Consider the following 14,854-nt stretch of genomic DNA (forward strand, 5'->3'; position numbering starts at 1 on the left):
ACCAGCAGCTGTCAGAAGTCTGCGCTGCTCAGGTGTTTTATAGGGCCAGTGCACAAGTACGTCATCCCATGCAACATCTGCAGGCAGGAATTTTGCTCGGAATTTTCTCGTTCTTACTTCCTGCCCGTCACCTTTACAGGCGGGTCTTCCTCCTTTGTTTAGTCATGGTATTAAAGAATAAGAACAACATTTTCAAAATACTACCAATAATTGAAAGCGTTTTGATTAAAAAGAGGGAGAAAAATCTCACAAATAAGTGTCTTTACTTTTTTAATTCATACATTTGTTTGTGTCTCCATTAAATAATTTTTGAGAGAACACAACATTTCACCATAAGTGTTGTATTATCATGGATACACAGATTGTAGTGTACACCATTTATTCTCTCACATCGGTCCTTACACTTGGGTCAGGTTGTTTTTACCAAACCAAAAAAGCTGATCACATTTGCATACCGCTGCACAAAATGCACGATTTCTGTTGTGTAACACGTAGCATCCAAATGTTGCTTTAGGTAAAGTATAAACTTGAAACCATTTTGTCTGCTTTTTATTTTATTTCAGTCAACGATAATTTTTTGCACAATGCTCGTCAAACGATGCTGTCAGATAAGCAATAAGCGATGCCAGACAAACATTCTCCAGATTTAATGACAATGCGCACAAACAATGAACTAAGAAAACAACTTCCTGCATACTAAGAATTGCAATAAACTAAAACATTTCCCAGTCAACACAAGCAGTGACCGTATATACGTTAAGTTACTTTGCGAATTTAAAAGGATATTGGATATTCTTATTTCCATTTACATTCGTATTGTTTATCCTACTAGTCAATGTCCAACAAAAAGAAAATTGTGTCATGTTGCAAAATTTGCCTTTGTGTGTTTTTATGTTCATTCTGTAATTGTCCAACACGTGCACGGTGAATAAAAACCATCATGTACATTGATGTTGCTACACATCGGCCTACTAACTTTTCTCGTGGCCACGCAACCAAATAAGCTAAAGTAAGATGCACAATTTCTGCAAAACTCATGTATTATCAAGTTAAATTGGCGATTGTAAATAGAGGAAAGTATATACTTTTCGAAAACGAATATGCGCCTGTCTATGTGGCGACCCGTTGGGCGACCAGGATCTTAAAGAAAAGAAAAGAAAAGAAAAAGAAAAAGAAAAAGAAAAAGAAAAAAGCCGCCCATCTTTGAGAATCTGTGCTAATCTTAGCGTACTGAAATTCCTCCACTGCCTGCAGGTGAGGTTACATCTCAGACAGGTAGATCGTGTCATTGAGTCAGCTCGGAACAATGCCTGTAACTAATCAAGGTAAGGCCATCTCCTATTGTTCAGTCTCGGGGAAGGAAGATGTCGCCATTCATCAACTTCATTCGCAATTAAAACTTTCCAGTTTACCTGGACAACGACGTGAGAGTGAAACGGGATTAAAATCTAATAGGCTAATAATAACTCCTAGTCTTAAACAGCAATATGTCTGTTTAACTACAATTTAATAACTACGTGGGTTACATTTTTATTTAAGTACTTTCATACTTAAGTAATTTCATACTTATGGTTAAATAAAGCAAAACGAATGTTCTGCCTTGGTTCCAGTGGTTATTAAGACAGATTAAGATAAACAGCCTGATAAAGTAAAGAATTTAATAATCGTTTTAAACTAAGTCTCCCTGCTGGCACTTTAAAGGTCAAGCCGAGCTCTCATTTTAAACCCATAGCTGCATCCTTGCTGTTGGGGTGCGGTGCGCAGTAGCCTTGCTTGATTTTATTTGCTCAACAATTTACCTGTCCAAATATTCACTGGCGACAGCAAAGCATGAACACGGGCGATTAAAACTTTTCACAATTTGTTTAAAGAAAGTTTCTCTTGATTCATAAACAGAATGTAGAAAATATGATTTACGAAAGAATTATGTCGAAAGCAGAGAAATGACTTGTTTCCCAAAGATCATTGTCACTTTTTGTGTCACTTTTATGTCACAAAAAATCCCTTTTTATATATTTGACATACATATTCGACAAATAATATTAGCAAAAACGGCAAGGCAGTATTGTACAATTATTAATGTAACACATTAATGGAAAAAGCTGCTTTGACCTGTGCTTCTTTGCAAACTGCTTTCACGCAAACATGAAAAACAAAACAAATCCATCCATGTTGAACTTTCGACTGCTGTCAGAAGTCTCTTTGCTAGCAGATATGTTTCCCTTTTAGTCATCCTCAGGTGCTGTTTTGAGAAAGTGATCCATGCCTTAATTTCATCCAGGCTTTTTATTTTTGACAGCTTTTATTTGACCATTAGGCTGTCTCGGATAGCTGCAAAATGTTGAAGCTGGTATCTTGAACCACACATGCAAGCAGGACCACATTTTACCCCTCCTGGTTTATTTGTACTGGCTTGAAGTTGTTACCTTTCCGTTTAACTTTTTGCTTTCAAAAAATCATTGAGGTCAGCTGACCAGATGCTTGTGGTTGTATACAGAAGCAGATTAAAACAAAAAGAACTTTGCTGTAGCTACAAGTAAACTCTGGAACAGCTTGCTCTACGCATCTGACCCCAACACTGCATGGTGGAAGTGTGGTAACACCATTGCTTCACAGTAGAAGGTCCTGGGATTAGGGTTATCTAGTTATCAAATTTAGTCTGGTGCCTTTCTGTGTGGAGTTTGTGTCGGCCCCCAACCCACCCACCCATGACTTGCTTGGGTTCTCTTCAGGTGCAGCTTCCCTCAGTCCAAAAATGTGCCAGTTAGGTTAACTTGTGAAATTACCATTTCTCTCCACTCATGAAAGCTGGAAGAGATATATATAGTACTATCAAGAGAAAGGCACACAAATGAAAAGGCACACATTGGAGAACAAAGGGGTTGGAAGTAGTGCACTTGGTTTGATTATATCATTTAATAATTACATTGGCTGTGTCTGGATTTTTACTGGGATAAAATAGATGTTTGTGACCACAAAAAAACATACATGGCACTCACATTATCAATCTGCCTAGTCTATTGTAAGCTTACAAAACATTCAGTTTTAGGTACTTAAATTGAGTCACTGGGGTTTTCTGCACTCTGTTTCCTCAAGCTAAAAATAACATGAATTCATTCCAACATAGAGAACTGACTGGTCCTTCCACAGGCATGTAACCGCTTTGGTATTGTTACATGGGCGTGTGTGTGTGTGACAAATAAGACAAATGAATAAGAATTCATCCATCCATTCGCTTCCGCTTGTCCTTTTCAGGGTCGCGGGGGGCGCTGGAGCCTATCCCAGCTGTCATAGGGCGAGAGGCGGGGTACACCCTGGACAGGTCGCCAGTCTGTCGCAGGGCCAACACACAGGGACAGACAATCATTCGCACTCACATTCACACCTAGTGACAATTTGGATTATCCAATTAACCTATCCCCACAAGCTGCATGTCTTTGGACGGTGGGAGGAAGCCGGAGTACCCGGAGAGAACCCACGCAAACACGGGGAGAACATGCAAACTCCACACAGAAAGACCCCAGCCTGATGTTGGAATTGAACTCAGGACCTTCTTGCTGTGCGGCAACAGTGCTAACCACCGTGCCACCGTGCTGCTGAATAAGAATTATGTTTGCTTAATGTGTGAAAGTTTGTTCTTATTTAGACTCAAGTGTGGTAGCAAGCTGGAATATACAGTGCTCAGCAGCATAAATGAGTACACCCCTTTACATTTGTCAGAAAACCTTTAGTTTTCTTTCAGAATCAACATTTTCTATGAGATGCTATAATACAAAATACTGCCATAAATGTGGGCCACTGATTGCAAAAAAAAGATTTGTTAATTTGCACACACACAAAAAATGATTTTCCTAAAAACTCATTCAAGCCCATGTTGTAAAAATGAGTACACCCCAATTATAGTCATAGGAGAAAATCCACACAAGACTGCAAAATTTGAATTAACAGGCATTCAACCACAGGTGAGTCTAATGATTTATTTAAGAGGTGTCCAGCAGACAGGTGACGATAAAAGGGCATTACTTAACAAAGAAAAGCTCTTCCCATTTCATGCTGCCAGCAATAGCTCCACATGGAAGAGAAATATCACAAAATCTGAGAAAGGAAATAATTTCTTTACACAAAAAAGGTGAGTGCTACAAGAAGATCAGCAAAACATTACATATCAGTCAAAGTGATCCAAAAATTTAGGAAAGATGGAAGTGCAACCATATTACAGAGACGTCCAGGCCGTCCACAGAAGTTAACATCTCAACAGGAGCGTCTCCTAATGAAAAGGGTTGAAGAAAATCACCATGGAAGTTCACTGCAGTTAGCTAAAGCAGTAGAAAGCCAAACTGGAGTGACCGTTTCCCGTGACACCATCCGGCGCACATTGCAGAGGAATGGCATGCATGGGTATCGTCCATGAAGGAAGCCTCTCCTAAAGTCCATACACAAAAAAGCACACCTAGAATTTGCTAGGGCCCATGCTGAAAAAGATGAAGACTACTGGGACTCTATACTCTGGAGTGATGAGACAAAGATCACTGTTTTTGGAACAAATGGTTTCAAAACGGTATGGTGTCATAAAGGTGAGGATTTCAAGGGGAAATGTATGGTGTCTACAGTGAAACATGGTGGTGGTAGTGTCCTTATGTGGGGCTGCATGAGTGCTGCTGGTGTTGGGGAGCTGCATTTCATTGATGGTATGAACTCAACAATGTACTGCTCTATTCTGAAGGATAAGATAAGATAAGATAAGATAAGATAAGATAAGATAAGATAAGATAAGATAAGATAAGACTTTATTGATCCCACAAAGGGGAAATTTTTGCATCACCTCAGCTCAGGTACAGATATCAGAAGGAAATGCAAAAATACAAATAAGTACAATCAATGAAAAAAGTAAGATAATACACTATATACAATGGTAGCATACACAGTATGTGATTATGAATATGGTTGGAAATATGGAAGACATAAAATATATAGCTTGATATAGCTATTGTACCACTACTATTCCTTTTTATAGACATGTACACACACACATGTACACACTAAATATACATATGTATACATTAGGGGTGCAACGATACTCGTATCGATATTGAAACGTTCGATACAGTGCTTTCGGTTCGGTACGCATATGTATCGAACAATACAAAATTTTTGATTTATTTTATCAACTTTCCTTCTGACGATGCTGTCTGTGTTGAGCTCTCAGTGGATCTGCGTTCGACAGTGCAGCCTAGGAGGAGTAGTCGAACGCAGATTCACTGAGCGCAGGGCAAGCTAGCGAGACAGAAGTTAAGCTCTCCTTGCAACATGGCAAATTGAACCTCCCCCACCCTCATTCAGATCTGGCGTTTGGAACAATTTTGGTTTTCATGTGACGTATGACCCTGAAGGTAAGCGCGTCATGGACTAAAGTAAAACAGTATGTTGGATGTGCCACGCAATGCTCAATTACATGGGTGGGAGCTAGTGTGTTAGCGCAGTTAGCTCATTAACATGTTGGCCGTCCAGCCCCATGCACGGGGCGATCCGCGCTAGCTCGTTAACAGAGATTTGCCGTGTTGTGGCGTTAAGGTCATTTCAACGAGATTTACGCTGACAGCATTAGTGGGAACACAACGAATATGACTGCACATTTACGCCGACATCATCCTAGTGCAAAGACAAGTGGAAGCAGACAAAAACAATAAGCACGCATGCTACAAACTTTACCCGAGTCATTTAGACAGCCGTTAGCACATGATTCTCCTTATATGTTTAATATGCTGCGGAGAATATAGCCCAGAAGAAGCATATAGTATAGCTTTTATTTTGGAAAGAGCCATTTCTCTGTAATAAACTCTCTTTTCCAAAGATGAGTGATTCCTCAATCAGATACAGGGCTTGCAAAATTGCTAGCCCGACGTCCCGGGGCTAGCGATTTTTCCAGTCGGGCTACCAAAATATATCTCTGCCTATCGTAGGAAGGAAAAATATATGTCAATGCTTTTGCATTCTTTCGGAAATGTAGCTGGGTAATTATGTTATTGGCATCGGTGAGCCACTGTCAATATGTGACATCGCGTTTGAATTTGCGCTTGTTTTTTGCTTTCACTTTGCAATCGCGTGAACTGTGTATAGAGAGCGACAGCACTGATTGGTGAGTGATGATAATTTGCGCACCAATTCCTCTGACATCATCTTATCAATCGTTAGCTTACTATGCAAACATGACAAGTGAAATCTCCCGCAGCAAGCTTAAACATGTGAGAGGTTGATCGCGCAGAGAATCGCTGAGCGTTATGTGAGTGCGTGTGCAAAAGCAGCAGGATATATATTTTAGTTCTGCTGAGCCAAATAAGACAGGTCAGGGTGAAGAAGTGACAGCCAAAGAAAAGCTTACCACAAAACGGAAAAGTTATGACAAATCAGACTATAAGGCAAAAAGAAAGTGCAGCTTTATGGTTTCATGGACAAAAGAATTTCTGTGGCTGCAATATGACAAGCTAAATAACCAGGGCTGCAAATAAGTGGTCCGCAGGTGCGCATTCGCTGTCAAAATAAAAAATGCGCACAAGATAAGAAGTTGCAACGTGTGTTTGCGTACATAAGATTTTCAGGAGGAGGACAGAGATTTGTTTAGAACTCTTAAAGATGTCGAAGAAGCTCCTTTAAGAAATTACTGTGATGTTCCTCCACCTCCAAAGAAATGTCAGAAGTCCGAACCACAAAAGAAGCGCGTATTCTCGGAAAAGTGGTTGCAGGAGGTGAGCTGGCTTCAAACAAATGATAAACACACAAAGATGTGGTCCGGAATGTGCCGTGAAAATTTAATAAATGACAAATTAAAAAGGCATGAACATTTTTTTTTGTATCGAAAAAATATCGAACCGTGACACCAAAGTATCGAACTGAACCGTGAATTTTGTGTATCATTGCACCATATATACCTGCACATTTCCATACACATGGAAGGTCCATTATGCATGAAGTGGTGACCGTGGATGTTCACAGTGTCCAGTGACTTATGACATCATGATTGAGGAGTTATAGAGTCTAACTGCTGTTGGGATGAATGATCTGCGAAAGCGCTCCTTCCTGCAGTGAGGGTGTTTCAGTCTCTGATTAAAGGAGCTGCTCAGCCCACTCACATACTCGTGCAGTGGGTGATGTGGGTTGTTCGTAATGGATGTCAGCTTTACTAACATCCTCCTCTCGCCAACCTGCTGAAGTCTCACACACAACCTGTTGAAAGGGGAGGGGGCAGGTTGCTTCCAGATACTGCACATTTCATTCATAATGTCAATCCAAACCCATTACTTAGACTTACTTTCGCTCATTAAAGTGTAAAATGTGCATCCTTTGAAAGTAAAAAACAAAAACAAACAAAAAAACAAAACAAAACAAAAGAACTATTCCAAACCTTTGCGATAAGTAAATGTAAAACAAATGATTAAAGAATGCTTTTAAACTCTCAGTCTCAAAGTGGTGAAGTGCTTTATGTAAATTAAGTCGATAACGTACCTCCTATTTAAAATTTGATTTGAGTTCTTTATTTGAGAAATTTTGTACTTGTTGTCAGGCTGCAAATTCTGACATGAACTTATAATAGAAAACCCCTTTTTGAATGCGGACCACTTCATGGGAGCGTGCGTTTATGATCTGTAATAGTTTAGATAATTTATTTTTACAATAAGAGAAACTTGGCTTTGAAAAGGATTTACCAACTACTGAATTGGGTTCATCTCTTCAGAAACACGGGGATAAATACCGCCAGAATATATTATATTTTCTTTTGCTTTAGTCATCTTTGAAAGATCAATCTGCTTTGTTTCTTTGTTCTAATGAAACTATCACAAACTTTCAAACTGTTTAAAGGAAACATTAAACGAAATTAAGTGTTATGTTTTTAAAGAATCATCTATTTTCATACAGATTGAGTTAAAATAACTCAAGAATCAGCATAATCACAACATTCTAGTAAAGTCAGTGAATTTGATCCACGTGGTTGCGCGTCTGCCTAGTTTCCTGTAATTTAAAAGCCTCTACGACAACGCCATCTCCTGGTCTGCATGGAGCATTCAGCTCTGACTTTCAGAGTTGGACGGATCAAAAGAAAACATCTAGTTGCTCATTTTAATTTTCATTTATTAGGAACTGAAAGTCATAAATGTTTATGAATAAATGCATGATCTTTGAAATATCTCTTATGTGATTTAGGAAAAGGATGAAAAACAATAAATCTTCAGGAATTTAAAAGACAAGATTGAACAAATCATTCACGATTAAAATGAATCTTCACAACAAACTTCTTCATCCCTTTTTGCAAGCACAGGTATCAATGGATTGTACATATTTCTTCATTAAATGAAAATCTTTAAAACATTTAAAGAGTGCAACATATTAACCACAGCATGTTTCAGTTGTTTTATCTTTAACCTCCTAATACCCCAACTCTTTCATTTTAAATTTCTCTTTGCTATTTGAGATTTGTAGTGTCATAATTGAACTCTTTATTTGGTGTCTGAACACAGCAGCATTTTTCCTCAGTACAAAATCAAAATGACAAACAACAATGGTGCCTGTTTGAGCAATATGGCTCATTTGAAAGAGCAAAATTTAGTGTTGTGGTCTAGACAACCCGAAATGTGATGTCCCCATATGTGGACGCCAGGTCAAGGAGGTTAAGGGATTTAGATTGGGGTCACTTTAATCTTAGTAACCTACAAAATGATTATAATAGTTAGTTAGAATTATCATAACCTAAAGGCAGCCTTTTAAAAGGTGCAAGTTAAACAAAAGACATGCAAAAAAAACTGGGCATTGTTGTGAGGATGCTGTCTATTAGTAAACATCCTACACTTCAAATAGCAGATGCCCGTTGAAGTAGCTGTTACTAGTGATGCCATTGGCACTGTTACGAGCAACCAGCCAGACCCTGTCACCACGCTCAAGCTGAACATAAATGCCTCCACTGGCCATCAGGTAACCGGTATGCTTTGTGGTGAATGAGTGAAGAATCCGGTTCCCGTTGCGCACCAGATCCACATTGGCAGACCTCTGGAAAATCGTAAGGCTGAACTCAAACTCATAAACACCCGGGGTCTCACATGTAAAGATCCCATTCTGAGTGTTGTAGCCGTTCTGTCCATTGTAGATCACTTCACGGAAAATGATTGGATTGCCAGCGTTGGGGGAGTTGCTGCCAAGTCGCATTGAGAAAGCAATGTTCCGTTGGTTTTCAGGGGGGCTAGGGGTAAAAGGTGGTTCTGTTTCTGAAAAATAACATAAGTGCTATTATAACGAAATAACCTGTAAACTTGAATATAAGCTACATGTAATACTTTAATATAAATTTGAACATGCATGGACAATATAATATAGAACAATAAGTGAGAGGTTTACCTGGATCTTCTTCTGAACTTGAAGATTCATCTGAATCTGAATCTTAAAAAAAAAAAGGTAAAAATCAGTATGTCCAAAATCCTTTAAGAGTAGCTTAAAGTGCTTCACTGATTAGTGACATGCAAGATAAGCAAAAATAATTATTTCCTAAATAATCCAATGTCACTGACTGTCTGGAGTCTAATTTCACATCAAGGACTCACCACCCTCCTTCCATGGATTGAGGTCGAACTTAGGGATGTTCTCGCACTGGGTGTAGCCATTCCCTCGAGGCCGGAACAGGAAGGGGTTTTCAGGGACTTCAGTGATACCGGTATTGTCGCAGATTATACGAGCCATTGATGTTTGCCTCAGTGACCGTTTCTGAGCCTCAGTGAAGACTCCATCATTCTCCCACCAAAGTCTGAAATGGGACAACGTTTAAAGTTTAAAGACCAAATCCAACAGTAAGGCTAACACAGCCCCCTGAGCCTCAACAGTGTTCGCTTTGTTTTCCTTCTGCTTACCGGTCTCCCTGACGGATCTTTTGGAACTGAGTTGCGATCAAGCAGGCAAACAGAGGTCCCACTCGTCCTCCATGGACAAATGGCTCTGACACTCCTCCAAGCCACACATCAATGTTGTCAGGGGTGCCATAGAGATTCAGCAGCCTCTGTGCCAGATCTGTATTGTTCAGCACTGCAGCCAGGTCCTCAAGAGTTTGTGGCTGCGACAGTCCACAGAACTTGCGCCACTTGTTGTAGCCTGAAAAGGATTAAGCACAGTTTAGGACAGTTCATCTTCTATGCATGTTCATCAGAGGCCTCGAATGATTAAGCAAACTTAATTATATTAATCAGTCAAAAAAATCTATCAAAATGTGTTTGTAACTTAAAGAAGTCCAGACGCTTTTCTTTGCAAGCTCCTTTGACTGTTTGTATAGTACTTTCCATGCAAGGTAGAGTAGCTTAAAGTCCTTCACTGATTACTGACATGCAATGATAGGAATTTTTTAAAGAAAAAAATGAAATTGCAAAGTTTCATTAACAATACAAGTACAAATAATATGAATAATATATAATTAGCTAAATAACTAAGTAAAAAAAATACCTTAAAATAACATAAAGAAAGAAAATAAAGATTATTGTAGCAAGTAATTTCTATCAAACATACTCAATCAAATGAATCAAAAAAGTAGGTTTATGGTTTATATTTAAGGACTGCAGTTCTCTCTTGTCAGATTGAATATACTTATATTTATAAAGATTAAACAAATACCAGGGACTCCGTGGTCTCTTCCTCTCTGCATGTTCAGTGAACCCAGATCCAGTGCCACCCTAGAGGAGAACTTAAACAGCCTGTCCGTCAGTTCCTCAGACATCATGTGCTGCTGAGTGTTCAGTTTGGCTGGGCGACCCACTAGCCCTCTCATGACAGGGTCCACACCACCTGAGAAACACACAAAATCATTTCAGTTTTGAAAATCCTCGACGATAGAACTAAAAAGTTAAAGATTTCGTCTCTACCTTGAAAGATCATTCTCCATGGTGTGAAGAAGTCTCTGTGCAGCAGATTGCTGGGGTATTCAGGGTGCTGCTCGTACTGCTCATCAAGACGGGAAATGATTGGCTGAATCATCAGGTGAGCAAAACGGAAGGCAGCTACGCCAAATACATTGGCGATCCCGGGATTCACGTCTTCATCGTAGCCAGGGTAGGTGGACAGCAGCTCTGCAATGACGTCTGGACCAACAATGTGATGTAAGAAGTCTCTGAATGTCATCACCTAAAAGACCAAAGAGAAACTCAGCAGTGTAATTGAATAATGAGTGTAATTAAAATACTTCAGGAAGTCTAGCTCCTCACTAACCTGGAAATAGGCGCCCACAATCTTGCGAGCCTCCTGATAGAGTCTCTCTCCATCCCACTGTGGATTGAGATAGGCCAGAGCACGTGCGAGTCGGTTGTGTTCACGTAACATGACAGTGTGCAGAGCGGTCAGTGCGTTGTTCTCAGTGGCGCGATCGTCACCTTAAAATTACATGATATTTGAGCGGAAAAAACAAGTCTTGTTGGCTGTGTGCACTTGAGAGATTTGAAAGTCAGTGTATTTGATGGTACTCACCAGCGAAAAAGCAAGGCACCTCCTCCGCATTTGAGTTATTCGTAATGCGAGCTCGAGTGGCACACATGTTGATACTCATAGAGCTGAAGGGTAAAAACTCACGGCCGGTATCATTAAAAATGTCATTGACCCTCAAAAGACCCTTATCTGAGGTGAGGTCCCGGAGGGAGTGAGCTTTGGCGTCGTCTGAGCCGTAGACTTCACCTGCATCAAGGAAGGACGTGAGAGTGTTCATCTGTTCGCGGACTGTGCTTGCACCGAAGTTGAAGCCAGTGTTTCCAGAGCCACAAGCTGGTGCTGAGCGGGTGAAAGGAATGCACTCATCCTCTGAATTACTGCCGAACCGGGGGTCATTTTCAGGAATCTATTTGGAAGACAAGACACACTCAGCATTCACTCTGCATGCATTTGAATGCAAATATGTATTTCCCTGAGTAATGCAGTGGCACTGACATCAATGGGGAAGCAGGGCTCTCTGCGCGTGCAAGTCTTTCCACAGTCAATGCCGTCACTGAATGAAGCAATGGAAGGAGAAGTAGGAGTGAAGGTCAGGTCATGATCAGTGAACTGGGCAAAGATTGTCACCAGGAAAGTGTAGAGTGGATCGCTCTGCACGTCAGCGGTAGGTGTTGGCAAAATGCGGTTGGACACTTCTCTCACCTGTGTATGAGGGTGTAGAAAATGAATTCTGTGTAGAGAGGCTTCATGAACATATTTCTTTAGAGCATTTTGGAGTGTGCCCAGTAAAGATGAAATTCTAAAGTGTCTTACCAGGGGAAGAATGTGATTGTTCACTTCTTGATCACGGGTCCAGCCTTTAGGTGTAGAAGTGCCATCCTCATACTCAGCAGGGAGAAAGCGGAGAAAAGGTGTGTTGGAGGCTCCCCAGCGGGTGTTTTTCCTACATGAGAGAAGCAGATACACTATATTGTATAAAGATAAACAACATCCAACAAAAGACCTCACCCAAGTCCCAAATTATAGGCATCACTGTCAGGACAAAATGGGAAATAATTATTCTGGAAATGATAAATGATTGTCTCACATGTTGTTGCACACACCGCTTGCAGTGCGATATGTGTGCAAGTTTTGAGTTGTCCTACAAGAAGGGATGCGGTGACGTGGAGAGCAGCCTGTCAGTTCAATGAGGGCCTGTAGATTTTCCTTAGAGATCAAATCTGAATAAGACAGACGATGAAAATTAATTAACTTCAACATTTAAGTAAAATGGAAAATTTACCAATTGAAATTTAAATGAACATTTTTAAATACACACCTGTGGCATTGATGGAGCGCTTGTGACGCTTTTCAAGACTTTCGGTGATCATTTGCAAGGAATTAGCCAGGTAATCAGCAGAGCGCACAGCAATGCGGGATGCTCCTCTGGGCTGCTTCATTAGCCGCACAACATCAGCGTAATGTGCGTTTCTTCTCACGCGATCCAAGCTCCTGTGATGTGTGAGGAATTCATATTTGTTAAAGTTTCAAGTAGGATACCTTGAAAAATACTTTGATTTTTGCTGTGCCCATTGGTTCAGGGTCTGAAGATTTAGCTGTAGTTTAAGAGGTCTGGAGACTCACTGTTGCCTTGAATAACGATAGGCTGCATCCACCTTTGCCTTTGCTGCCATCACAGTGTTTTCAATGAAGCTCTGACTCAAATGTGCTGATAAAAGAGAAAATGTTTGCTTTTATTCACTCCTTGCTTCACTGACTGCAAGATACTTTGCTTATTGCATGAAAATGTTTGTTACACACAGATATAAATGCAGAAGAGAAGAAGAAGCATGAAACTTTTACATTTCTTTGTCATCTCATAAATTAATTCGAAAATATCTAAAGCAAATGGTAGAACCATGTGATCATTTCACTTGAGTGAGGAATGCATCAAACGTTATATGCTGCTGTCAGAAGACAGAGTTAGTACTCACCTTCATTGACCTGGCATTGCAAGCACAGGTACAGGCCCACAGCCAGAAGGCAGAGAAACCGATTCATCTCTGAGGAAAAAAGTAAAATAAAATGTAAATTATATATATATATATAATTATATATATATATATATATATATATATATATATATATATATATATATATATATATATATATATATATATATATATATATAAAACTGGTTCTTCTTCAGGCATGTAACCTTTTTGCTATTGTTACGTGTGTGTGTGTGTGTGTGTGTGTGTGTGTGTGTGTGTGTGTGTGTGTGTACAAGACATATACCTTCTGTATTCTGATGTCCTGTGGCATCCACCAGCAGCTGTCAGAAGTCTGCGCTGCTCAGGTGTTTTATAGGGCCAGTGCACAAGTACGTCATCCCATGCAACATCTGCAGGCAGGAATTTTGCTCGGAATTTTCTCGTTCTTACTTCCTGCCCGTCACCTTTACAGGCGGGTCTTCCTCCTTTGTTTAGTCATGGTATTAAAGAATAAGAACAACATTTTCAAAATACTACCAATAATTGAAAGCGTTTTGATTAAAAAGAGGGAGAAAAATCTCACAAATAAGTGTCTTTACTTTTTTAATTCATACATTTGTTTGTGTCTCCATTAAATAATTTTTGAGAGAACACAACATTTCACCATAAGTGTTGTATTATCATGGATACACAGATTGTAGTGTACACCATTTATTCTCTCACATCGGTCCTTACACTTGGGTCAGGTTGTTTTTACCAAACCAAAAAAGCTGATCACATTTGCATACCGCTGCACAAAATGCACGATTTCTGTTGTGTAACACGTAGCATCCAAATGTTGCTTTAGGTAAAGTATAAACTTGAAACCATTTTGTCTGCTTTTTATTTTATTTCAGTCAACGATAATTTTTTGCACAATGCTCGTCAAACGATGCTGTCAGATAAGCAATAAGCGATGCCAGACAAACATTCTCCAGATTTAATGACAATGCGCACAAACAATGAACTAAGAAAACAACTTCCTGCATACTAAGAATTGCAATAAACTAAAACATTTCCCAGTCAACACAAGCAGTGACCGTATATACGTTAAGTTACTTTGCGAATTTAAAAGGATATTGGATATTCTTATTTCCATTTACATTCGTATTGTTTATCCTACTAGTCAATGTCCAACAAAAAGAAAATTGTGTCATGTTGCAAAATTTGCCTTTGTGTGTTTTTATGTTCATTCTGTAATTGTCCAACACGTGCACGGTGAATAAAAACCATCATTGATGTTGCTACACATCGGCCTACTAACTTTTCTCGTGGCCACGCAACCAAATAAGCTAAAGTAAGATGCACAATTTCTGCAAAACTCATGTATTATCAAGTTAAATTGGCGATTGTAAATAGAGGAAAGTATATACTTTTCGAAAATGAATATGCGCCTGTCT

General features: G+C 39.6%; 1 protein-coding gene across 2 annotated transcripts; it reads right to left on the reverse strand.

Annotated features, from left to right (window-relative positions):
* Window positions 1-8,107: 8,107 nt before the first annotated feature.
* On the reverse strand, window positions 8,108-13,742 carry LOC147317437 (eosinophil peroxidase-like). 2 transcript variants are annotated; one of them, XM_086314377.1, is made up of 15 exons: window positions 13,720-13,742; window positions 13,416-13,484; window positions 13,066-13,150; window positions 12,761-12,933; window positions 12,530-12,662; window positions 12,256-12,385; window positions 11,938-12,144; window positions 11,485-11,848; window positions 11,230-11,390; window positions 10,887-11,145; window positions 10,639-10,809; window positions 9,888-10,125; window positions 9,585-9,784; window positions 9,382-9,417; window positions 8,108-9,251 (listed from the first exon to the last, which is right to left on the reverse strand). In XM_086314377.1, the coding sequence occupies exons 2-15, from the start codon at window positions 13,480-13,482 to the stop codon at window positions 8,833-8,835; spliced, it is 2,643 nt and encodes an 880-aa protein (XP_086170503.1). In that variant the 5' UTR covers window positions 13,483-13,484; window positions 13,720-13,742; the 3' UTR covers window positions 8,108-8,832. The 2 variants fall into 2 exon arrangements, with proteins under 2 accessions (XP_086170503.1, XP_086170501.1); XM_086314375.1 differs by having other exon boundaries at window positions 9,382-9,423.
* Between the last annotated feature and the right edge of the window lie 1,112 nt (window positions 13,743-14,854).

Source organism: Aulonocara sp. 'chitande type north' Nkhata Bay, linkage group LG12 (assembly GCF_057382095.1).
Source record: "Aulonocara sp. 'chitande type north' Nkhata Bay isolate Kocher_YH1m ecotype deep benthic linkage group LG12, A_spYH_male_GT1.1, whole genome shotgun sequence".
Taxonomy (NCBI): Eukaryota; Metazoa; Chordata; class Actinopteri; order Cichliformes; family Cichlidae; genus Aulonocara; species Aulonocara sp. 'chitande type north' Nkhata Bay.